This window comes from Mercurialis annua, linkage group LG8 (genome assembly GCF_937616625.2).
Source record: "Mercurialis annua linkage group LG8, ddMerAnnu1.2, whole genome shotgun sequence".
In the NCBI taxonomy this organism is placed as follows: Eukaryota; Viridiplantae; Streptophyta; class Magnoliopsida; order Malpighiales; family Euphorbiaceae; genus Mercurialis; species Mercurialis annua.
Window position 1 is genome coordinate 30208544 of NC_065577.1, and position 26700 is coordinate 30235243.

Below are 26700 nucleotides of genomic sequence, written 5' to 3' on the forward strand. Positions count from 1 at the left end.
GTTTTTTGCAAATCATTTCTGAGGGAGAGGCCATTGTGCGATGCGATAACTAGTAATCTGGTGGAGACCTTTAACGGATACATCGTCAAGGCGCGACAGTTGCAAGCCATCCATATGCTCGAAGAGATTCGTACAACCTTGATGGAACGGATGTTCACGAAGAATGAAATGATGGTGAAGCATCATGAGGATCTTTGTCCTAGAATTAGACAGAAAGTTGAAAAGAATCAGAAGCTGACAAGGCATTGCAATGTGACACCTGCAAAGGGATCGTTTCAAGTTAAGTTTTTCGAAACTCAGTTTGTTGTTGACCTCACTAGCAGAACATGCTCCTGCATAGCTTGGCAGTTGACCGGCATACCGTGTTATCACGCACTCTCTTGCATCAATTTCATGCGACACAATGCGGCAGACTATGTGGATGGCTGTTATAAAAGAGAACAGTACTTGAAGGCTTATGAGTTCTCTCTCCAGCCTATCAATGGCCCTAACATGTGGCCTAAAGTGGAAGGGCTCCCTATAAGTCCGCCTCCATATAGGAAAATGTCGGGGCGACCAAAGAAAAAACGAAAGAGAGATGCCGATGAGGACCCAAAACGCAGGAGTGGAATGGTAATGAATTGCAAGCACTGCCGCAAAGAGGGTCACAACATCAGGGGATGTCCCAATATTGATAAGGCTCCAACTCCAATGCCATTCAAGGTATGCCATTACATAAGTTTGCGGTTTTTTTATTGTTGGCAGTTTTATAGATTATTATGGTTGTATTTGATGTTTGTCTCATGCTGTTATATGAAGCGTCGACCGGGTAGGCCATTAAAGAACAGAGACAAGAATGTCAGTAATACTGCCAACACTAAAGAGAAGGCCTCTACCTCGTCTTCAAAGGGGAAAGGGAAGGCAACTGACACCCAAGCTTCTATACCTAAAGCGTTGAGAAAGAAAACAAAAAATAGCGTGGTTTCGACTCAATCATCTGCAGCACCAGGGAGCAATAATCAGGCAAGTCAAAGCAATGAGTCTATTATTGCAAGTGCTATCCAAAAGGCACACAATGCAAGAGAAGCTCGCCAGGTAACCCTTCAAACTCTACTTAATACAAATTTAAGATTATGTGTTTTGTGATTTATTTTGATTCCTTCAATTGCAGGTCAGAAAAGGCGTAGGTATGCGAATAATGACTGAATCTGGAAGTATATACACTAGAGTAAGTTATTTTGTCCGGTCAAATTTGGTTAATGCATGTGTATTGTTAGCTGTTATTGTTTGAGTATGTTGTTATTGTTTGAGTATGCTTCTGTTTGAGATGGGGGTATCAAATAATTTAAAAGGGTTATTATTGGGTTAATGTGACACCTGCAAAGGGTTAATGAATGTCAATAATTGATTGTGCAGTTTTGAATAATTTTATTAGCTTATAGCTACTCTAAGTTTTGAGACTTACTTAGTTTTGGTAATTAATTGTTGCAACATTCGTGTTATGAGTTTGTAAGCTCTTTGAATGTTTAGTATTGTTTGATTAGTGCAGATTATGAATCCAATATGCAGACTGGATTAGTGCTGTGTGATTTGATATAGTCAACTGTTTCATTTTAGTAAGCTCTTTTAATGTTTAGACATTAGATGTGATTTAGTAAGCAGTAAGCTGTTTGATTTAGTAAGCTGTTTGATTGATTTTCTTTTGTTTATATGTTTTTGCAGTCGTCCGCTACGGCTAATGTAAACTACGTTTACGGTTCCAATGCTACAAAAGATGCACTTACAGCCCCTAAAAGAGGTAGAGGGAGGCCTCCCGGAAGCAGTAACATATCAAAGGGTGCACTAGGTTCAAGCAGTAATACGTCGAAAGGAAGTTGATCAATATGAAGGACTGTTTTTGGATTTTGTAAATGCTTGTAATTAAACACTAACAAGCTGTTATGGTAGTAATAGTTTTTGGGATCACTAACTCATACACATAGTATGTTAGTGTAAATGCTTGTAATTATATAGAAACAAGCTTCTTTTGATTAAGGTAGTGCTTGTATAAACAAGCTACTTTTGGTTTACACTATCTATTATTTATTATAATCAAAATTTGAAGTATTTCTTCATGTAGAAACATGTTTAATCATTCAATTGTGGTTTCATTTATCAGTACTTGGCTATTCTTTGTAGTTAGGATTTTATGAGCAAGTACTAAACCTTAAACAGCCTCTAGACACTAAAATGAATTCAGTATTCCCTAAACCTAACCCCTAATTTGTTTCATTTAAGTGTCTAGAGGTTAGCAAAAAAAAACACAGTACAACCTCTAGACACTAAAATGATATGATTTCAAACACTCTATATACATTGGTATTGAGCTACTGAAGCCTCTGACCCGTAAAAGTAGCACAAAATGGAAAGAAAAGACCAATAAACACCCTAATACTTTTCTCATAAGTCATTAAAAACAGTGAATGGCGAAATAAAGAGAAACAAACATAATAGATAAGCCATTCATTACATTAATAGACATTACATAAGTCAGTCAGTCATTACATTAATAAGATTGACCCAAAGTCAATTCGCAAAATAATAGGTATCTCGTACAGTACAAGATTTTACATTGATAGCACTAAAAAAAGTTTAATAAGCCAAAAGATTCATACTTCCTACATAGTTCCTACAGACAGCCTACATACATACTTCCTACTTAGTTCCTACAGACAGCCTACATAATACTTCGTACAAACAGCCTACAACCATCTTCGAGCTCCACTATCATCACCTACAACACAGAGACAAACCAAATGCTTCACTAAGGCAAACCCAAAAACTCATTTCCATTACTTGCAGATGAAACTACAAATAAGTAAAGGGCATAAACAAAAATTAACAGTAGCATCATCTTGCAAAACCTGCCACAATTCTGGGAACCTTCATCTTTAGACTTCAACTTCTTATTCTCTTCAATGAGCTTCTCAAACGTTACTGCTGCTTTCTGTTGTGCCTCCTTAATCCTAATAAGTTGTTCATCTTTGTCTGCAATCAAAATCTCCTGCTTTTGCACTTGCTCATTCAGCAATCTGATCTTTTCCAGTAAATAGCCAATCTTCAACATTTGTTCTGCCGTAGGCTCTCCATCATACCATTGGAACGCACCACAATCATCTGTCTAAACCAAGCAAACATTAATTCAGTATACACGCTAACTCCTATTATGTACTCAAATTGCTCATTACATCAAAAACTTAAAGCTAGCACGACTACAAAACACACTAATCCACTAACAGTTAGCAAAAAAAAAAACATAGTACAAGCAAATTATACACTAATTACTACCAAAACAACATAATACATCCTGAATATCCTTAATTTTTCACTAATTTGGAGAACCCTCAAAATTATCCCTAAATTCGCAAACCCTAATTTAATTTTTACAAAAAAATATTTTTGCATTTTACTTACTTTAAACTTGGAGCATCTCCAGAACCTTCTTCCAGGGTTCATTCTCGTCCACGATGTGTAAAGATACAGTCTTCCGTGCTTACAGTTACCACGAACTTTGGTAGGAGGCAAATTGAGGAACTCTTGCCTCGCATTGTCCATAAGCCAAGATGATTCAGTAATCGAAGACATTTCGACAAAGAATCGGAGGGATCTGTAATGGATTTGTTATGGAGAAGGTAGGATTATTTTTTCTTTGAGAGAAAAATTAGGGTTTTGCAGAGAAAATAGAACATGTTTAGGGATACTGAAAATTTCGAAATTTAAGGTTAAGAATTTGAAACAAAAACGCTGCGTATTGGAATTTGAGTAAGGTTGGTTTGTTGATCTGGTAATTTTCTTTATGGTTTAAACCGAATTCGGTTTGAGTCTAACCCGTGTGCCATGTCGACTTCAAAGCGACAGCGTTTTGGTGCGTCATTGTTGACTGGGATGACACGAGGGCAGCAAATTCGGTTTGATTTGCAAATGGCCAAAACTGAAACGCAACATATAAGGTTTGGCTATATTTGGTGAGTTTAAAAGGTTTGGCTATAACTGACACAACCCGTAAAGGTTTGGCATTTTTTGGTGATTAAGCCTTAAAATTTTTGTATTAACTTTTTACTTGTATTTTTTATTGTTTCCTTAAATTACAGTTTAAAAATTTATATATTTAAATTTTATAACATAATTTTTATTATTTTTATTTGAATTTTTTTCAATAAATATAACTTTGATGAAAAAAAAATAAGGGTAAAAATAATATAAATGTCTAATTATTATCCAATTTTAGCCTTGATTGCCTCCATGACCTGAATTCTAATTTTGAAAATTCACATGACAAATAATAAAGGCCAAATGTTGTAAAAAAGCCAAACCTTTCACAAAAGTTTCACAAAAGTCTTGACCTTTCAATTTTGTCGATTTTGGCCAAAAACTGATTATTTGGTTTCACAAAAGTCCTGACCTTTCAATTTTGTCGATTTTGGCAAAAAAATGGATTATTTGGTTTCACAAAAGTCCTGACCTTTCAATATTTGGCATGCCACATAGGCGTCACATAGGCAAATTAAAATCAAATTGAGAGTTGGCCACAATTGAAACCAAATAATTTGTTTTTGGCCAAAATCGACAAAATTGAAAGGTCGGGACTTTTGTGAAACTTTTATAAAAAGTTTGGCCTTTTTACAACATTTGGCCAATAATAAAAAAGAAAGTCATACATTAAAGTGATGCATTCTAAGGCCTTAGTAATTTATGAAGAATTGTATAATATTCATACTCTCTCTTTTATCATTTTATTATGATCAAATAAATAAAAGTGTCCTTGTAACGCCGCACGATATCATGCATATGCATTTATATATCTCATTCATATTTAACGGACATGAGCATATGAATGGAAGTATATGATTGTGGATTATAAATTTTTAAATTCGGTTTAAGTGTTTGCACTTATTTTTTTACTCTCGGTTGTCTTGCACTTCTCAGTGGCAAATGGAGGTCTTGTGCCTTTTTTGCCCATAAGTGTTATTATTCAGTGTGTTAGTATGTTCCCTGATTCCTTATTTTTTTGTTCTTTTTGACAATCATTGTCTCTACTTGGAAGGGTACCTGAACTTGGACTATTGACCAGTTACAAGTCACTGTGAATTTTCACCTTCTTCGTCTTTACCTCCTTGGCTATGGCAAGCCCTATGAGTAGAGCCTCATATTTTGTTATGTCGTTAGTGCGATGTTTATTAAATGATACCTTATAGTTAATTGAAAGAAATTATTTTTATACTGCCACGTAATTGGTAGCCTTGAAGTCGAGATGTACTGCGTATTCGTTGATTGTTTTACCAGATTCTAATAAAACTATTGTTCCTGATCCTTAGTCACTTGTCGCTCCATCCACAAATAAGTTCCATGTCATCTCTACTGAGACTATGTATGTCGCTTTCTCTATCATTTCTGCCACAAAGTCAGCGAGTGTCTGTGCTTTTAGCGTTTTTCTGGATTTATGCCGGATGTCGTGCTCACCTAACTGCACCGACCAACTCACCAATCTTCCTGAGGTTTCGGGTCGATAGAGCGCCTTTCTGAGAGGTTGATTTGTGCGTACCGCGATAGTGTGGCTTCGAAATATGGCTTTAACTTTTTCGATGTTACCACTACTACTAGTGCCAACTTATCAATTGTGGGGTAGTTCAACTCTGGGCCCTTCAGTGTTCTGCTGATGTAATATATCAGCCTTTGTGCTTTATCTTCTTCTCTTACTAAGATAGAGGTATTGGTCTCACTCCCTACTAAGAGGTACATATGTAGTGTTTCTCTCGCTATTGGTCTGCTCAGCAGGGGTTTCTCAGTTAAAAAAGACTTCAACTCTTCGAACGCCTTTTGACACTCTTCGTCCTAGGAAAATTTCTTCATGTCTCTGAGTTGTTTAAAAAAGGCAGACATTTTCCCGCTGAAGAGGAAATGAAGTGCCCTAGGGCCGTGACCCTGCCATTCAAATTCTGTACCTCCCTCACGTTTCGTGGGGCTTTCATTTCTGTGACCGCTCTGATCTTTTCGAGATTGGCTTCTATCCCTCTCTAGCTAATTAAATAACCAAGGAACTTCCCTACTTTTACTCCCAAAGCACACTTTTCCAGATTGAGCTTCATCCCAAATTTGTTGAGAATGGAAAATGTTTCTTCTAGGTCCTTTGTATGTTCTTCCTCTGTGACACTCTTCACAATGATGTCGTCTACATAAGCTTCAATAATTCTTTCCAGCTGATCTTGGAACATGAAGTTGACTAGTCTTTGGTACGTTGTTCCTACGTATTTTAAACCGAAGGGCATGGCATTGTAACACTATGTGCCTTTGTCTGCCATAAAAGATATCTTCTCTTGATCATCCTTGTTCATAGGTATTTGATGGTATCCTTGCGCTGCATCTATGAAGTTGTGTAGCCGGTAGCACGTCGTTGAGTCAACCAATTGGTTGATGTTGGCAAGGGGTAACTGTCTTTGGGACACACCTTGTTCAAGTCAGTGAAGTTGATGCACATTATGTATTTCCCATTTGCTTGCCTTACCAAGACTACGTTAGCGACCCGCTCTGAGTAAAAGACTTTTCAGATGAATCTAGCCGAGTCTAAGGTGTTCACTTCTTTTGTGATTACCTTCTGTCTGTCTTCTGCGAACTTCCTCTTCTTTTGGACCACTGGTTTGCTTTTGGGCTTAACATTGAGTTTGTGCGACGTCACTTCTGGGTCAATCCCCGAGATATCTGAGGGATCCACAGCAAATGGCTCCATATTTTTAGTAGGACGCTTTCTATGTATTTTCTTACTTTTGATGGTATCTCTTTCCCAATCTTGAATGTCATTGTTTCGTGAGTAGCAGTTCCTCCATGTTTCCGATCGACTCTGTGCTTTTCAGCTCTTCGTCAATTTTTTCTTTCGGTGAAGCTTATATGGTCATACTTTCATCATCTACTGCTGATACCACGCAACATTCCTTGGCTATGTCCTCACACTATTACTGTTCCTTTTAGGGTTGGTATTTTCAAGGTTAAACACCTTATGTTAGCTGCTCCTGGCTGGTATAGTAAAGGCCTTCCTAAGATGTCGTTGTATGCTAGTAGTAGGTCTACCACGTTGAATTGGGCATGCAGTCTTTTTACCGGTCCTTCTTCTTTCCTTCCCAGCTCCATGTATAGACTAATGATGCCCTCTAGTTGTATCGGTTTTCCTCCGAGTTCGATGAAAGGGACTGATGCTCTACGTAGTTCTCTGACGGATCCCTTCATTCCTTTAAAAGCCTCCAAGGTTAGCAAATTCACCGAGCCCCCTTCATCTACTAAGATTCGCATTACTCAGTGGTATTTTATCACTGATTTTATGACTAATGCGTCGTTGTGGGCTCCTCTGACATGTTCTCCATCTTCTGGCCCAAATGTTACTTTCTGCATCACGAGATGGTGTCTGCTCTCTTCCTGTTTCTTTTTATTGTTTGCGTGTGGCTATATGATTCTCCCCCATCTATGACATGAACCACGCCTGCGATTTCTTTTGGTCTTTTACTTATGTCTTCTTTCTCTGCAGATTTTGTTTTCCTTTTTTTCTCTAGATCTATCGTGGACGAACTTCTTTAGGACTCCTGATTTAATTAACTGTTCTATTTCTCTCTTCAAGTCCCAGCATCTGTTTGTGTCATGGCCATACCCTTCATGGAAACGACAATATTTGCTTTTATCTCTTTCTCTGTCTGGGTCCATCTTTTTGGAAGCATTGTACATGACTCGGTTGGTCTTCATCCAACTGAGTATGTATACAGGGGCCCAGTTTAATGGTGCGAAATCATAAGGTCTGTTTCTTTCACTATACTTCTGCGTTCTGGGTTGTTCCTCCTCTTTCCTTCTCTATATCTCAAGTGGTCTGGTTTCTGGCATTCATGTTTCCTTGTGAGTGTTCATTTGGCCTCATATAGTTCTACATATTTATACGCGATCAACATCAGGTCGTGGAAGGTTGCTGGTTTCTTCATCAGAATCTTATCTCAGAGTTCTTCGAATTTAGTGCCGACCTTCATTGTCTCTATTGTTGTGTCATGATTCAAGTTCTCGATTTGAACTGCCTCTTTATTAAATCTTTCTACAAAATTCTTCAAGATTTCATATTCGCCTTGCTTGCATTTCCTTAAGCCACTTGAACTTTTCAACATGGAAATGTTGGTTCTGAATCTTGCCTTAAATGCTGATGCTAGGTCAAGGAACGATGCAGTCGACCCTGACTTGAGGTAGGAGTACCATTTCTGGGCTGATCCCTTCAGCATCGCCGGGGGCATCTTTTAGCATCATTATTGCTTTGAACTTTGAGATATGGCTCTTCAGATCTCTTGTGCCATAAAAAGAATCGAACGCTAGTAATTTAAAATGTGAGGGAAACCTCACCAATTGTATTTATGTCTTTAAAGGGGAGTCTTCATCTTCCCTATCCTCATCATCGGCTTTCCCTCGCAGTTAGTTTTTCCTTAACGCATCTTTGATTTTTTTCGTTAATGGTGTTCTTATCTTCCTCTCTATTCTTTTTGTAAGAGACGCGACTTTCTGCTTCCCTCTCTAGATGTCTGGGTCTGTGACCTGAGTCTTTCCTCAAGGGGCCTTTCAAGGTGACCTCATCTACATGGATCCGGTCCATTCTATGACTCTCATCCTTTTTGTCTGGTGAGGCTTTCTCTTTCTGCGATAGTGCTTTTCTAGGTTCTTTATCTGGTACCTACGGGTGTGCATTCGGTTCTTCGGTTCGGTTCGAAAGTGGAATTATCAAAACTGATCGGTTTTTTAAGAATTTTAAAACCGGTCGGAACTTTGAACAAAAAAATCGGTTCAGTTCGGTTCGGTTTTTGGTTTTACCAAAATAGGAAAATAATTCTTTTTTCTTTAAATTTTACCCATAAAAAATTAAAATTAAAATTAAAAAAATAAAAAGATTAAATTTAAAATTCAAATATAAGTCAATTACACAATAACACTTAAATATAAAAGAAAATAGTATTATTTTTAAAAAATAATAGTAATATTTCAATAAAAAATTAATAAATTTTAAAATATTAGTTTTTCGGTTTTTGAAAGCTCAAAACCGAACCGAACCGAGATGTATCAAAAAATCTTAATTTTAAAACCGAACCGGCGATTTTCGGTTCGGTTTTGCACACCCCTACCGGCACCTCTTCTTTCCTCCTCGTCGATGGCTCCGAGTGTTCCTTTTTAATTGGATTTGTTACTCATTTTATTTGTAGGAACAGTCTTTTCTACGTCTTTGACGAGATCTGTGACATCTTTCAGAGATCTTGGTATGCGCCTTTCTTGAGTGACTGACTCTGTGGCCCACCCAATTAGTTGATCCTGGAAATCGCAAATGATTTTCATTACCGCCTTGTAGTATAGAGGGGGTAACTGGGCTCCAGGGGGAATATACGGAGGCACTTGGGTGGTTGAGACAGTTGTCCCTTCTGTGTCTAGTGACAGGAATGGTATGGATAGCTTCGGTGGTTCTGGTCATTCCACGGGTAATATCCAGGAGTCCATCCTCCTCCGGACTGCTGGTATGGCATAGGTATTTGGTACCCTAGTGTATTGTATCCCCATGATGGAGATACGTGCATATGAGGAAACCTTCCGCCATTCCTTCTCAGGTATGGTGGTGGTGCGATATCATAAGGCCCTCCGCCATTTGCTGGTATTACATTGGTTATCACCATTGATGTTCTGCTGACACCTCCCTCTGCATGAATCAATGTGGGAATCAGTCCATTGCTCACTAGTTGTGCCTCAGATACGCGAACCACTCCCGATGGTTGCGGCTCTTCCTAATTATCCATTGATAGCCACAAAAAACCAAAATTAAGATTTTTATTTTCTGAAACGAATACTCGTTCTCATAAATGGCGCCAAACAATGGTTTTGGTGTGGCTTGAGTAACTTTTGAATCAACCTGTCAAAAGAAATATAGGTTAGAATGACTCGGACCAGTGTTGGACTGAATACACTCCGATGCCTAAGTCATAATTCACTTATAATCTGATATGAATCAAGTATTGTTGTATGTGTAAAATTAGGGCGTATACCTTACTTAAGCCTTATACTTATATTTGCCAAGAATCCTCTTCCTTCTTAGCTATTCTTGGTTAGGATAAGGTAAGTTTGACATTTGATTCCTATAATCTTACAGATCATGTCAATCAGCTAATATTATAGAATCTTATATCATGGGGGTGATAGTCAAATGATTTGATGCCAATCCCTATAAATCTGGGATTCCCATTTGTCTGTTATACCTTTTGTGTGAGTCTGAGTCTGGAACATTACGTGTTCTGTTGCCTGTCGATTATTTATCTCTAAAGTGTTAGTTTGGTCCTTGCATACTGTGACTAGGCTAAGTCCGAGTCCGGTATCCATCAGGAATGTTGGAGGAATTCAGGTATGAGATTCCCAGTCTTCTCATGTTTGATTTTTGCAGGTTGGGTTAAGTCTTGGCTGACTGGGTTAGAAGAGGAGGAGTCGTATCTAGTTGGTATGATCTGTTGGCAGATTTGGACTCACAAGAAATGTATAGTGTGGTTTGAGAAGCATCTATCGGTGTTGTAAGCTCTAAACCTGCCCGGTAATCAGCTGGTGCCGTGGAGAAAAGTTTGAGCTTTAAAACCAGAGGCTGATGTGATCAGTTTGTCGCGAGAGGATGGCAAGGTGAAATGGGTTAAACCAGCTGAAGGTACTTTGAAGGTAAATGTTGATGCGTCGTGCATGAGTGACGGGCGTTCGATTGGAGTAGGCATTACGGTCAAAAACAGTTCTAGATTGTTAATTCAGGCAAGTGTTGTCAATTTCCTGGGTAATTTTGAGCCTCGGGTGGCAGAGTATTAAAGAGTCTTTAAGTTGGATAAAAGACGGACAAAAGGTGGAGCTAGAATCCGACGCGACGAAGGTTGTTATGGCAATTAGAAATCCAAGTAGAGTGGAGTCAGATTTTTTGGTTTTAGACTGTGTTGATTTAGCGAAACAGTTTCTTAGTTTGAATTTATTTTTTGTAAGGCAATCTGTGAATCAGGCTACGCACGCATTAGTGCATTATGCCCGTTCCATGTCAGGTCATCAGGATTGATTTAATCACTATCCTAAATTTATTACAACTGTTGTCGCTACTAATTTGAGTTAATAATTATTACATTTATTCTCAAAAAAAAAAATTAAACTCGGTAGAGACGTCTCGGGAACTCACAACTTGGAATTAAGAATGGTATCAGTTAACTCGGTGAGCGGTCTCTCGGGACTGTGCCGCAAGGATTACTATGATATAATCCGAAATGGACATGTTTGTAAAATCAATAAAGAAATAGTATTTGGATTTGGATTTAGGATTTCAATCAAAATCCATATTAGGATGCATATAAAATAAAATGTTTCTAGCATGCGATTTGTTTTATCAAATATTCATTAGTAAATTATATGACTCACTCAAAATTGATCCCCTTTGATATTTCCCTTTTCAGGTATATAATGTTTTGATGTGACAGACTTCCATTATTATTCCGGAAGTCTATATTTTAAAGTGATGTAAAGAAAACTACTTGTCAATCGAGAGCTGCAGTGGTGGTCGATAGATGGTAGACTAGTCTGTTATCGAACGGTTTTTGTGATGTTTTGTTATAACTCTGATACATATGCATATAGTTTTAAATATTGTGCTACCGTTTGGATGGTTAGCCAGTTGTTATTTGATAAAGTGGTTTTTATGTTATGTATTACATGTTCGAAACAGGGCAATGTGTGATATACGAGATATGTGTAAAGATACTGATTTCCATTATTATAGTATATATTTTTCAGAAAATGATTTTAACGATTATCGTTATGTCTTATAAAAGGATTTCATCAAAATGTATTTTCATAAGTTATTATGATTTGAAAAGCAAAAAATTTATAGTGATTTTAAACTTGTTACGGGTTTCGAAGAAGCCACTCCCTTTTTTTAATGTCGGCCTCGGCTTAAGATTTTCGGTCGTGACAGACGAACAACGACAATGATATGAAATAGAAACGATGACGATAAAAAGCATTTAGATCTGAGAAAGATAAGAAGAAAAAACGACAGATATTAACATCTCAAATTTGAAGAAAAAAGAGATGGTGAAGACGATGACGGTAGCGAAACAAGACAATAATTTCATATTTGAAAAAAAAGAAGTGAAATGATCGCAGCAGCATTGACCATAGAGAGAAACTGTGATGAGAGAATGTGAATGTTGATGATTTTCAAAAGAAAAAGGAATAAGAGGAGGGAAAACAAGTGAAAAAAAAAAAGAAATAAAAGAGAGTTTATATTTAAAAGGAAATTACACCATTTATCAAAAATAAAATTACAAAATACATGTTGATTTTTTTCATTTATAAAAATACTTAATTGGTTTAAAAATATTAATAAAAATTCCCAAAAATAAAAAAATAATTACAAGAATATGATGTATACTATTGGTATAATGTCAGTATATTAATAAACTAAAAGTATACTAACATAATACCAACATTATACTAAGGATATATACATCATAACATATTAAAATTTTATTAATATTAAATAAAAATTACACCACATCGTATATACTAAAAATTAAACTAACAATATACTAAAATTATACCAATATTATACCAAGAATATACACATCATAACATACTGAATTTTTCTTAATATTAAATAAAAATTATACTAACATTACACCACATCATATATTAAAAATTAAACTAACAATATATTAAAATTATACCAACAGTATATAATTTTCTGGTTCACTACCAACTGTAATGAAAATACATATAAAAAAATGTATATGTATCAACTAGATATATAAAAAAATTATTATTGATATACAGAAAGTATGCTGAAATTAAAACTAATATTAAACCAAATATTGTTTTCAAGTTCTCTGGTTTATAGTTTTAAGAGCAAATTACTATGACACTCTTCACATTTGACACATTTCACATTTAATCCCTCTTATTTAAAATTAAACTATATAGCCCCTCACTTTTATTTTTGTCAACGATTTAGTCCTTCTGTCCATTTCGGACTTTAGTCAACAAAGTCAACGAACTATATAGTCCCCCACTTTTGTTTTCCTCAATGATTTCACCCCTCACTTTTGTTTTCGTCAACGATTTCGACCCTGGGTTATGATAATTATTTTACCCATAAGTTCTTTGACTTCGTTGATTAACACTAAAAATGGATGGATGGACTAAAATATTGACGGAAGTAAAAATGAGGGGCCACGTAGTTTATTTTTCAAACAGGAGGGACTAAAGTGTGAATTATGTCAATTGTGAGGGGCTTCATAATAATTTGCTCTAGCTTTAATATAGCAACATTATATCGACATTATACCAATATTATACACACCGTATTTTTGTACATAATTTTTATTTTTTGATATTTTTGTAAATATTTTTAAGTCAGGTCGGTATTTTTATAAATGAAAAAAGTCAACGGGTATTTTTATAAATATTTTCAAAATTTTAGATATTTTTTAAGAATCTTTATATTTAATAACCTTAAATAAGATCAGTAGTTTTAAAATTAAAGGTAATACCCTCAAAAACTACCCACATTTACTTTTTTTTTTCAATAGCAACACGACGTTGTAATTTCGTCAATTGGACCCTATTTCATATTTTTACGTTTCAATAGCACTCCAAAGCATTAAATTGAACTCTTTTCATTTGGATAAAATTCAAAACAAATCCTTTATATTTATCATTTATTCTAAATAACATATAATATTCTAAATACTATAAAAGACTCTCTTCTTCACACATTTAAAGATTAATAATAAAAAAATTATTTAATACAAATAATTAAATTTCGACTAATAGCCACCTCCCTTGGACCCGTTACCGACTTCCTCGGATCCATCGCCGTCACGAGGCACGCCATGATTCTTAAGGAAGAACATTGTTCTTGAGGATTCAAGAATAGCTCTGTTTCTTGAGGAAGGTTCTTCCTCAAGAACAGATCTGTTATTGAGGATTCAAGAACAACTCTGTTCTTGAGGAAAGTTCTTCCTCAAGAACTCGTTCTCTCAAGGAGGATGAGCAGATCTGTCGTCCTCCATGTTCGAGGTGGTGGGTTGAGGAAGACCCGGAAAAGATGTAGGGGAGATATGGTTTAATATTTCTTTTTATTGTTTAAATTAGTGGAGAAGAGGGTTTGTTTGAATGTATTTTAAGTTAAGAAATTTATTTGTATTTGTCCAACTAAGATATAAAATGATCCTTAAATTTGGTTATTTTATAAAATTTAATCCTTATAATAATAAAATTATCTATTTTTTTAATTTAGGATGCTATTAAAACGTAAAAATATGAAATAGGGTGCAATTGACGAAATTATAAAACTGGGGTGTTATTGAAAAAATGAAGAAGCTAAAGTTGGTAGTTTTTGAGGGTGTTAGCCGAAATTAAAAGATGGATATTTGTTATTTGTATGAAAACCCCTTTATTTTATCATTTATTACTTATTGCATGCTAGTAGATTATATGTGTAAATAAAGTTGACATATTTGTCAGTTTCAATTGATTTATTGTAAAAAGCAACTAGATTACATAGCTAGGAATCTTAAGATGCAGACGTGCACTACTTTTTCTTTTCCTTTTTTTGAAAATACGTTCACTACAATTTATTCACTTCACCTGAATTAGGGTTGCAGCCTTGCCAAAATCAAATTGCAGCGATCAGCAAAACTGTTGCAATTAAAGCAATATCCAACGACAGTCGCCTAAATCAAAATTCATTTATTACTTGTTTTTATGATAAACCATGTAATTTTCTCTTCATTTTATTCAGTTCACCTGAGTTAAACTTGCAGCCTTGCCAAAAATCAAATTGCAGTGGTCAGCAAAATTGTTGAAGTTAGCTGAACCTTCTTATATTAATTACCACAAATACTGACCAAGAAAATACCAATGTATAAGTGAAATTGAAATTCAATTAACCAACAACGAGATTTCACGCGCGGGCAATTTAACAGCTTAATGTACATTTTGACAAAAAGAATTACAACATATTACTAACATTCCTTGATGTTAGTTCAATATTACTATTTTACGTCCTAATTTTAAAAATCACTTTTCCCCCTGAAATATAAGTATTTGATAACCGAAAAGGAAACAATGAGTTTTTAAAATTCAGTTAAAACAGTAGTTTTGACTTAATATCAAGGTAAGATATAGTAATTTTCCCACAAATATATTGGCTTGCAGAGAGGTACTTCCAGAAGTAGCCCATCACCAGATTTTCTAAGCAATTTGCACCTGTGATATAACACAAACATGATGGGTTTGCACAGAGAGCACTACAGTCAGGATTCCGATTATTCAGGCGGTCTTGGCATTTTTTGATGCATTATCCTTTCGCAGCCAGAAATTTACAAGAAATGAGTCCATGATTATCTATAAAAAAAATCAAATGTCAGATCGTTGCAGAATCTTAGATAAACGGAGAAAAGAAAACACAAAAACGAAAAACCTGATTCAAATGTGCAGCAACACAAGGAAGGACCAGCAGCCCAGATTCACCAAATGCACCACCAAGCTGTTCCACTACTGCAGCAAGAACTGGAAGAGTTTTCTGCATTGAAACCTCTCGCCAAATTAACTTAAGCCAAAAGCAAACTCAAGATTTCTGCAAGTAAACGAAAGAGCGAGCTTATATCCATTTTTTTCTTTCACCTGGCTTGTAACGAGGACGAAAGCATCAGCATTTTCTTTCTTAGCGAAAACTGATTGGTCGCCTCCAGATACAGTAGCAAGGCCTCGTATTGCAAGAGTATTGAAAGCAAATAAGACGACATGCAGTAATCTGCAGACAGGGGGAGATTTTCCTTCATTAGATAATTTGCTAAAACATACAAATCAATTTACCAACTACACATCAACAATATGTAGTACATATCATATATCTCACCATTTGTTTAATTTTAGAAAAGTTTAAACATTAGGGTCATCATCAATAGCTAAAGAAACTAAATACGTAATAAATTAAATTCAGTAATTCCAAACATTTGTTATCTCTCCTGGCCACCACTTACTGCATCTCCTGCCTCTTTTTATCTCAAAACAGTAATGTCGTTTATAAATTCACCTTCATTAAGTCGGCCACTGAGTCGGGTGGTTTCAGGTAGTTCCTAAACTTCAATACTTGTAGAAGGTCAAAATTCAAAATCCATGCAATTGTAATTATCAGAAACTTCTATAAGAGCATCATATGTTGGCCCACTATTGCATAATTTCCTCATATAATGTATATTGCATCCAATGTTTTCACAAATTGTATGAGATGAACGCCTCTAAGACCGGCTCCTGGTTCGAAGTGTTTTGACCAGGTTTAAAGCTAATTAACAAATGACTATGAATATGAACCGGATAAGACAGCTAGCTAGTTTACAGTCAGTTGAGTCCAGTTTTCAAGAAGCTTATATAAACTGAAATTCCATCAGATCTTCAGACCACCCAAAGGGTTTCAACAGGGAATAATTTATTAGATTGAACTCCTATATGACAGTTCAAAAACCCATACAGAGGATCATAAACTTGGGAAGCATAAATAATAGATGGAATTAATCTTTAAGCAAATAATATTTCGATTCAGTGCTCACTCAAAGAAAAACAAAAAAGCACCTTTGAGAATAATGACAACTATGTATGAAGAAGATAAGGGCTAGAAAACATACATTCCCATACCAACAGCTACAAGGAAAACTTCAGGCCTAACCATCAATAGCAGTGACCTTGATCTGCTTATTTGGATCCATGGAACCTGATTAAATAGAGCATCTTTTAAAATGGCTTCTCTTTGTAGAAAAATCAAAACTAAAGGAAAATGAAAGACAATAATCCTCAGACACGTAAATAGCACTTTCATTCATGACAACAATAAAAAGCAAGGACATTTATACAGCCTGCATAGAAAAGTAGGAAACCAGGTTTTACAAGGTGCAAACTGAAAAAAAGGAATAGCAAAGAGAATCAGTTCTCTGCTTTTTATTCAAGATTTTTGGCAGGCAAAATCTGTCAGAAATTAGTCGGAGAACAATAAAGGATAACTCATCGTAATCTCAAAAGAAAAGAAATAGTGAACAGTAAGGCTCAAAATATCATGTCCAATATTCATAAATGCTGTGACCTTGAAATTACTAAATTGCAAAACATCATTAGAAAGCCAGATATATATCCTACCAATTGTGTGACAACAATAATGAGGATGATAATACCATCTCAGATATACATCAACTAATTACATATCTAAAACCTAATCATCGTCTCATATTTAAGTCTTGGGTCAAATAATAAGGGGACTGCTACAACATTTTTTTTTAATCAAAAGAGTTCGAATGAAGCTAACAGGTCCCTAGATCTATCTGATGCATTGTGGATTAAGCCACGGCGTCTCTCTTTTTATTTGTGAAATTTGTGAATCTTGAAGGAAGTTAATGTTCAGGCCAAACATTCTACAACCTAAGTCTATATAGTATCACCTGTCATCCATTCAGTACATGGCTAGTAGAGAATCCTAACATTCACAATGATGATAACATCATCTCAGAATAAAGAACATACTACACAGATATAACAAATTCAAAAAACAATCCAACTAAAGGTGTGAGACTTACAAAACAAAGGCAAATGGCATTCAACTTTGAGAAAAGCTTACGGTTTCGATCAACAAAGCCTGCACAACCTGAATTGCACAGTTTAATCAGAACCCATACAATTTCTCTACCCGAAGTTGTTTTCAATATTGAATATTTTTAGTATTGTTTGTAAGTATGGAACAGAAAAATGCACAAAAAGCAACCATTGTTCCGTTCATTAAAATAGATGCTGAATGATAGGGCATTCCAAATTTTATGAAGAATTTCCCATCCCTCCCTATTTGTTTTATTTCTTTCCTTCTTACTCTACATTAAATCTTAGTAGATGTAAGAGCACCCTTTTATCAGTACCAGCAAACAACTATAATGGAAAAATCAGTGCTAACAAACAACTATAATGAAAGCCCAATTAGAATTTTACTTGCTCGGCAGTAACCGAAAAGGCAAATATCATAATAAAACAAATTATGACATTGTTCCCTAATCAAACGCCAACCAGAATTTTACCTGTTCGACATTAACTGAAAAAGCATATATCATCATAAGAGAAATTATGACATTGTTCCCTAATCAAACATAACAATGGCTCATCCCTATGAGCACAGCAGAATTCCATAATCTTTCTTCCCCTCTTGCTTTACCATGTCCTTTAAACCAAAACAAGTAGATCACTGGATAACTGCTCTTTAATAATTTGTTCCCATAAAGACATTCTTCTACTGATAAGTGCTGGGACCACATGTATTCAATTATATGGCAGATAAAAGACCAACAAACTTCCAAATAAAAGAAATTAGCAATATGATCACCTTTGGAGGATTCGCGAACAACCTGCAGGTATGAAACCCTGAATTATTTAAAGATGAATATAAATAAAAGTACTATAGATAATGTTAAACACATTATCATGCATTACATAACAGGAAATTCAGAAGATCTCAAATCTGACAGAGCAAGTATGAGAGCTTATAGCTTGTAAGCAATGATTAATAGGGAAGAACTATGTAATTAAATCCTTTATGCTTTCAAATATTGCTCAGTCGGGATATGATCTTAAGGGTTTTTGACAAAACAGACAGTCTTTAAAGATGGATTGCTAGTGGTAAGACAGGTGTGCAAGATGGCGAAATGGTTAAATCCATTCAAATCCAAAATACATGGCTTATACATACTTGTTGGAGCACTGTCAGCACCAAAATTAGACCCTTTTGATCATCAAAGATTAATGATATTTTAATGATTCTCTTTCTTACTTTCCTTCATTCTCTACTTATTAGCAGCTTTTATTTACCCTTAGCATCTCCACTCCATGTTCTATTTTTTATGCTAATTTTAGCATAAAAAATAGCACAATTCTAAATATGGCAAAGATTATTAAATTTCACTCCATTGCAAAATGCTACATGAATTGCTAAATATATTTTTATAGCTAATTTTATTTTAAATTCAATAATCATAAATATTCAACCAATTTTCTAAATATATAAACCTTAAAAGCTAGATGATTTTGACTGTGTAGTCTTGATCTTTCATTAAAACCTAATTGTCCTCCTTTTAGAAGAAAATACAGCACAAAACCTATGAAGGAATAATGGTGAGTAAATAGGAAAAATAGTAGCTAAACTCTAGAAAGATACACAGATAAAAAAATTCCACACATGATTATAATTATTAATGGCAATTTTGTAAATAATTTGGATATATATTAGAGTTTGGCATATGCTAAACTTTCTAATAATTTTCGGCACAAGTTTTAGCATATGCCATATTTAGCACATGAAATAGTATAGTAATGGAGATGTATTTTCTATTTTAAATGCTAAATTATAGCATTGTGAGATTATTTGGCACATGAGTGGAGATGCTCTTGGTTGATTGATTTTTGAATCTGGTGCTTGTTACAAGTAAGCATGTGCCTGTTATCAGTAAGCATGCACTTACTCATCCATGGGAGGCAGTCTTTTTGCAGTAGGCAACCTACTGTTCTTGACCCCTTGACATTTTCAGTTTATATCCAGATCTATTGTTGGACAGTTTTATTCAATAGTTTTCATCTTATTTCGCATGCTTTTCCTTTTAATTTTAATCTTTCAAACCTTTATTTCCATCAACTCAAATTAATTTCATTTTATAGAAAGTTTGACTTGCTTCATTATCGCTTTCTGCTTGAATGGGTTCATGTCATTATGCTTTACTAATATTGTTAGTACGATGTTCATTCACTATTTCTCAAACATAACTCATTCTCCCCACCTCCTCTTTCTTTACGTTCCTTGACTGCTTTGACAATAGTCTTTAATACACTGTGTTGTGAAGTGTTTTGGTGGGGATCTCAAGCATCAGAATCCATTCTAAGCTGCAGAACCAGTTGTTATTCCTCTAACTAAGGACGAATGATAGGCATAATCCTATTCAGGAGTGAGCATCCGCCCATTATATAGTAGTCTAGCACCTATTGTCGCTCATTGTGATGAATTTATTCCTACTGTTTATTACAAGTGTGTGCCATATCATGCATACTTCCTAGTTTCCTAGTCACATAATTTTACAGAAAATAACACCTCGCAAATCAGAAAGAGTTGATAACCATCTTGTGAGAACAAAATCAGTTGAAAACACGGAGGATAAACCACACTATATATACTTCCCAAACAATCTAACTCCTAAGGAAGTGAGAAGATTTACAAAATTAAATAAATTTAAACATAAGAAATCTTTGGTTTCAGCTATAATGACATGCCATGGTCGATCAGAAATTACTAACATAAGATTCCAATCTATCCACATACCAGACCTGTTAAACAGAAGTTGAGGCTACAACCAGAATGGACGGGGAAGGTGAAGAATAACATTGCTAAGCAGTTGAAAGCTAGGTTCTCAAAAGTTGTGGATTATCAAGTGGCTAGCCAATGTGGTTCCTGTCCTAAAGACAAATGGTCAGGTCAAGGTTGTATTCTTGACTATACTCTTTCATTTCATGTGATCTGAGTGTTTTGGTGGAGATCTGGAGCATCGGGATCAATTCAGAGCTGCAGAGAGCCTATTGTTCTTCCTCTGAGGAAGAGCTGCAAGCATTAGCCTATTCAGGAGTGGGTGTCCCCCCCCCCCCCCCCCCCCCCCCATCCTACATAGGCTGACACCTGCTGGCTGCTGTTCCTCACTGCGATGAATTTATTGCTACTTTTTCTTTTGATTGGCTTGTATCTGTGATATCGCTCCTAATACTTTGTGGATGCAGAAACAATTCCAATTGCACCATAACATCTCTTTTTCCAATTTAATTGCTTATTAAATTAACCAAATCCAATGAAACTAAAATCATGTAATAATTTGATTTTCTCGCACTTTTATTTTTGTATTGCCTCTTCGTTTTGATTGGTCACCATATGCAAGGAATATTACTTAATAAATGCTAGATAATCTTTAAAATGAATTTCATTGATTATTTGCTCAGTAAAAAAATGGGACTTTTATTAATACAATTTCGACCAATAATGGCAAGCAGAAACAATTGGCAAATTATTCGACGCAAACATAGTCTTTGAAGAAGTGATGAGGTTATCAGTTTAACCGTCAATACCTTCCAGGTTAGGCCAAGGAAGACTCCCGATTTCAATGCACGATGAGCTCTTAAAGCTCATACATGACATGCTCTAGATACGAGTCACATAAGCCTGGGCGAAGGCTGAAAGCCAACACTCGCACACTTCAGCAAAACCAAAGAATCTATTCAGTTGCAGAGTATAATTTCATCAATCTCTAAAGACAGGCCCTAATTGACATTAAATCCTAATATGCTTTAACAAAATCATACCATGTCCAGATTTAGATGATTTAAGATTTACATGTTCTTCAATAGTATTCAGTGTTCCTATGTATTATTCACCAAAATATATGTCAATTCATTGATGATTGAAAAAGAAAATAGCATGCAAATGTTGCTTTGAATTGGCATCAGTAGTAGCATAGTTAACTTGATTTACCTTTCCAATGATAAGAGGGAGTAAAAGAGTGAGAGCAAGACTTTTCAACAGTTGCTCAGTTGGAACAGATACACCAACATCGGCACCTATGAATCTGGAGATAGAAAAGGGAATCTGAAAAGTAGCAAACAAAATTGACTTTAGCATGAAAAAATAGAGGGAAATATATTTGGTACAAAAGAAGCTGATATAAGACATGAAAGTTTCACAGAGTGCATCCATGAGAGATTAGAGACAGAGAGAAGGGTGCATTAAAAAATAAAACCAATTTGCTTATCGGGCCATTCAAGTTTATTTGTGGATAGCAAATCTATACCTCGTGAAACTTCGATGAAGATAGCAAATCTATACCTCGTGAAACTTCGATGAATATGGTGCTGGTCTAAAGTTCTTCTCATGGATACTAAAAATGTAATGATTAGAGAAAATTCATCATGAACTAGTAGGCCTACTGTTGGAATGTTCAATCCTTCAGTCACAAGACCATTTCTATAACATAGAGAAAATGGGGTCAACAGTCAACCCATTGGCTTTCAATGATTTTGCTATATTTCTCTAAAGGAATGAATCAGTTGGATTGAACCTGAGATCTCTAACATAAGCACGTATTGAAGCAGCCCTACTACAGCAAATTTATGTCACTGAAACATCTAAAACTATTTGAAACCCTAAACAACCTTCTCCCTAGTCATAATGTAAAAGTCATAGAAAGAGCATTATAAGAATTACAGACACAATAGGAAATAAAAGCTATTTACAAAAATATATACATGATAAGCCTTCCCAAAAAGCAACTAGAAGAACCTTCACTGACCTTGTATTTAATTCATAAAAAGATCGTGCATGAACACACTAGATAAACTTGCTCAAGGCCACATGGACAGTAAACATTAGTATATTATATATTTTTATGAGCCTTAGTTCCACACCTATTTCTTAATAGCTTTTTTTAGGGGAGCAAACATCAAGGTTTGACATAGACCAATAATACCATTACAATCTGCCGGTACTCTTTAAGCCTACAGTACAAAATATGTTGATGACTGGTCAAAGTGTGCAGTAAAGAACTCAATTTAAGGGTTGAAGTGCCATAGCAAATAAATCAATTCCTCACATGCCAACAGAATTTTAAAAAAACAAATTCATGCATATTTTTACTTAAAATTGCTAATATCAATGAACCTTGTATCAGTAGCAGACAAATGCACATAGAGAGGACAATATTGGAAATTCATCTCTAACAACTCCAATTTACATGATATCAAAGAGTTAAAATTTTAGAAGATATCAAGTATGGCTCTTTCCACATGACTTACAATCAAAATTCCCAGAAGATTTGATATCACTGTCATTGCTAAAGCTAGAGCAGAATTTCCTCCAGCAAGCTGCATAGTTGAGAATAAAAGTTGCTATTGAGAACAAGATAAAGAGGACTACAAAATCAAAAAAAATAAGGGAAAAAAAAGGTGGTGGTATATAAAGGAAGATAAGAGACCTGAGTTAGTGCCACTCCACTCGATAGTGTAGTAGGCATGCAGCAAAATAAAGCCAGTCCTGAGGCAAATATAGGCAAACTTTCAGAGTCTGCTACAAAAGCCAGAAAATGTAACTAATTGCTTTTTGTCACGATGTTCTTTCCAACAGCCAAAATAACAAAGGCACTAAACTTAACAGCTCAAAACTGAAGTCAGAATATATTCTACACAAACTTTTTGACTCCAAAAATTTGCATATGCACTCTTGCATAATTCACACAAACATATATGATGAAGTTGCCTTCCACTTTTTCTTATTAAATATAATGCTTCTACCTAGGTCAACAGTATGATATATTACTGTATATATTAAGAAAAACAAAGTCAAACAAAATCTTTACATCAAGATATGAAATATCATGTCAAACTCCAGATGAAGCAGTCTAGAATTTGAAGATGCAAAAACTCTTTTACACCACATCTAAATGTTAAGAAACAAATCAGAGACAGGTGCCCTTACCGATGCACTAATTCTAGCCACATGTGATTAATGTTTATCAATAACATACTGATGGAATATAAAAGAGATTATGATGTTAGCTGCAACTATGAGAGATGGCTACTTACCCACACTTTCGATTATCTCCAATTATAAGAACCTTAGTTGTGGTAAATAGACCTAGTCGTTAACAAGGAGTCTGATTTGTTTCTTTCAGGTTACAAGTTACAGCAGATAACCTTATTAGGCATGTAAAACTTAAACTTTTTCAAAACACGGATTCTTAAGCATATTTTACGCCAATATGATCATGCACTGACTGCATTTAGTATGAAAATAAACTTTCTTTGATGAGTAATGCCGCTGCCACACCCATCATTGCATGAAATGATACAGGAAACTCAAACCAAATAGGTAAATATCTTTATGATTCTTGGGGCAAGGAATCTTGGCAATTCTATTTCAGAATTTGAAAGTAAGCTTATCTACTAATGCTAAATCACCCAATACATAAATGCAAATACTGAAAAGTTGAATGCTTTAAAGATTAAGCCATACTTACTTTAAAATGAATCTACCAATGTCATCAATTGTTGATGCTAACACTAAAAAAAATAAAGTTTCTATTGATGAGCGTTGCCAAATTCAATAATAGAGTAAAGTAGAGCAACAAAAATCCTACTAAAATAACAAGGAAATTTCACATGCATGTGTGCAAACACACAATCACAAGTCCAACTGCCAAACCTGTTATAAATTCACGAGGTTGCAGCTGAATTTGCAAAATTATCCTTGATAGGTACGGTGTGAAAAATAGAATGGAGCACTGCATTAGAAGAGGATTATGAGATCAGTGATCTATGCTACCATCTGTATGACAATTTTCTCAACTGATAGTATAATGTTTGGAATGATGAAATATAAGGTACAAGAAACACGCTGTCTGTTAGTAGATGTGGTTCAAAAACTTCTTCTTGGTCTTCATAAACAATAAAGCAATTCCAAAAGCTCTTAAATAAACCTTGTTTTAACAGTTTAAAATGTGATATATAACACACCTTTTATTTTTGAAGTTTTTACTTTTCTTGTGATCTTTTTTTGTAAGGGTAATGGCAAATGTATGCAATTGTTTTCTTTTTCATCATATGTGTGTTAATCATAAGAGTTTGGAAAATTTTGTTGCCATATAATAGCCTAAATCAAAAAAAATTATTGAGCTTAACATTTAATTTGTTCTAAAATTAGGTTAAGACTACAAGTTTCAACTATTTTTATCATTCAAAATCAAATGCCCTACATAATAGAGCAACCATAATGAAATATATTCTTAAATCCAGTTAAGTATACACATAGAAGCCAGTTATAGTAATAAAAAAGAAAAGGTATTAAAAACAGAGCATGAACCTACGAAATGCAAAATGGCAGATAGAAAATTCAAGGTCATACAAGCCCAAAAACTCCCACAAGCCAAGCTTCCACAGCAGCACCAACTTCCGCATTTCGCAGTGTCAAACCTGTAATAACCAAGAGCACAATATAAAAAAATATATGAAACAACATGAGACTTACATTGCAATACTTCTATAATTGCAAAAAAAGCAGCAACGAAATTTCTGACCTGAAATGAAAAATATCCCAAATGTGCTAAATTTTGAGAGAGAATATTTATCAGCAACACAACCAAGGCTAGGGTTTGCAAGTCCTACTACTACTCCACCAATAAGAGCTGCAAAAAAAATAAAAAAAAATAACGAAATCATATAAAAGTGTGTTTTTAATAAAATCAAGGCCTAATAGTAATAAATCCAAACTTTTTCCGGTTGTTGCAATTTTATCTGAAACTTTTAATTTTTATAAGAATATACCGATTTCATTATTTCCTTGCAATTCTAGCTAAAAAAATTCTAATCAATTTAATTGTTCCAATTTTTAGTTAAATTTATAAATTAAATCCGTAATTAGCAAATCCTATTTTTAGAATTTCAAAAGTTGATTTCAAATATCAAAAATTTTCAAAAATAACATTAAAATCTAATTTTATATTCACTAACTTTTTCGATGGTCGAAGCAAAAAGAACGAATTTGAAGCTAAAAATGAAGAATAAAAAAGCCAAATAAAGCTGAGAAAACGTGAAAGATTGAACAAATTAAATTGATAGAAAACAAATGGCTAAAACTGCAACAAAATGTTGAAGTTAGGACATTATTACAAAATTGTAAATTTTTGGATAAAATTGCAGCAATCAACACAGTTTACTTTGGATTTATTTTACTATTAGAGCTAAAATTAAAAACCCATTTTACAGAAAATCATTACCTAGTGGAAGAAAGTTATTATCTACAAAATTCAACAATGATTGTCCCCAAACTAAGCCTTTGGCTGAAACTTTGTCGTTGTTTTCCTGCAAGTTGAAAAAATACAAAATTGAAATTTTATAATTCAAAAAATTAGAATTTGTCAATCAGAACTGAAATTGAAGAGTATACCTTGTTAGGTTTCTGGCAGGCTTTGATTCTCAAGGGGAGAGGAATCGAAGAGCTGCGATGATTCAAAGAGTACGGATTGCTTGATACTGGTCGGAACCTGGAGTTGCGGTGTCGAATTGACGGCGTTTTGGGGGAGTTCGGCGAGAAAAATAGAGAGTGAACGATTCCCGCCATTTTTGATAAATGACGAGAGAGCAAAATGGAAGTGAAACACAGAAAATTAAAAAAAAAAAATTCAACCAAAACACTCACAGGAGAGACTGTTGGAAATTGAGAGGACGTAATTGAACAAAAGAAAGTTTTACACACACTCATGCAGAGTAAAAGATCCACACAAAAAAACCTGAACTTAGCATGAAGTATCAAATAAATTCAAATTCGTAAAAATTGATTAAATCACCCTAGAACTATGCAAAAACGGATCAAATACCTTCTTATTTTCATCCTACAGAGTGAACACTCTCCGGTTTTAGATGATTAAAATCTTAAAATAATCCTTAATATTTATTTTATTCACAAAATTAACATTTAATTATTTTTAAAAATGTATCATTTTTTTATAATTTCAAAATTTTAAAAATCATTTTTATTTTTAACCACTTTATATCTTTTAAACCTAAACCCAT

At 34.7% G+C, this 26700-nt stretch overlaps 1 protein-coding gene across 2 annotated transcripts; it reads right to left on the reverse strand.

Moving 5' to 3' along the window:
* Positions 1 to 15000: 15000 nt before the first annotated feature.
* On the reverse strand, positions 15001 to 26432 carry LOC126660857 (probable sodium/metabolite cotransporter BASS4, chloroplastic). 2 transcript variants are annotated; one of them, XM_050354552.2, is made up of 14 exons: positions 26075 to 26413; positions 25905 to 25989; positions 25206 to 25313; positions 25034 to 25101; positions 24335 to 24413; positions 23109 to 23167; positions 22930 to 22998; positions 21614 to 21727; positions 18440 to 18461; positions 17649 to 17716; positions 16710 to 16795; positions 15709 to 15838; positions 15506 to 15607; positions 15001 to 15429 (listed from the first exon to the last, which is right to left on the reverse strand). In XM_050354552.2, exons 1-14 carry the CDS (start codon positions 26387 to 26389, stop codon positions 15355 to 15357), a joined length of 1380 nt encoding a protein of 459 aa, XP_050210509.1. In that variant the 5' UTR covers positions 26390 to 26413; the 3' UTR covers positions 15001 to 15354. The 2 variants fall into 2 exon arrangements, 1 of the variants encoding a protein (XP_050210509.1); XR_007635457.2 differs by lacking the exons at positions 15001 to 15429; positions 15506 to 15607; positions 15709 to 15838; positions 16710 to 16795 and having other exon boundaries at positions 18138 to 18461; positions 26075 to 26432.
* Positions 26433 to 26700: the final 268 nt, after the last annotated feature.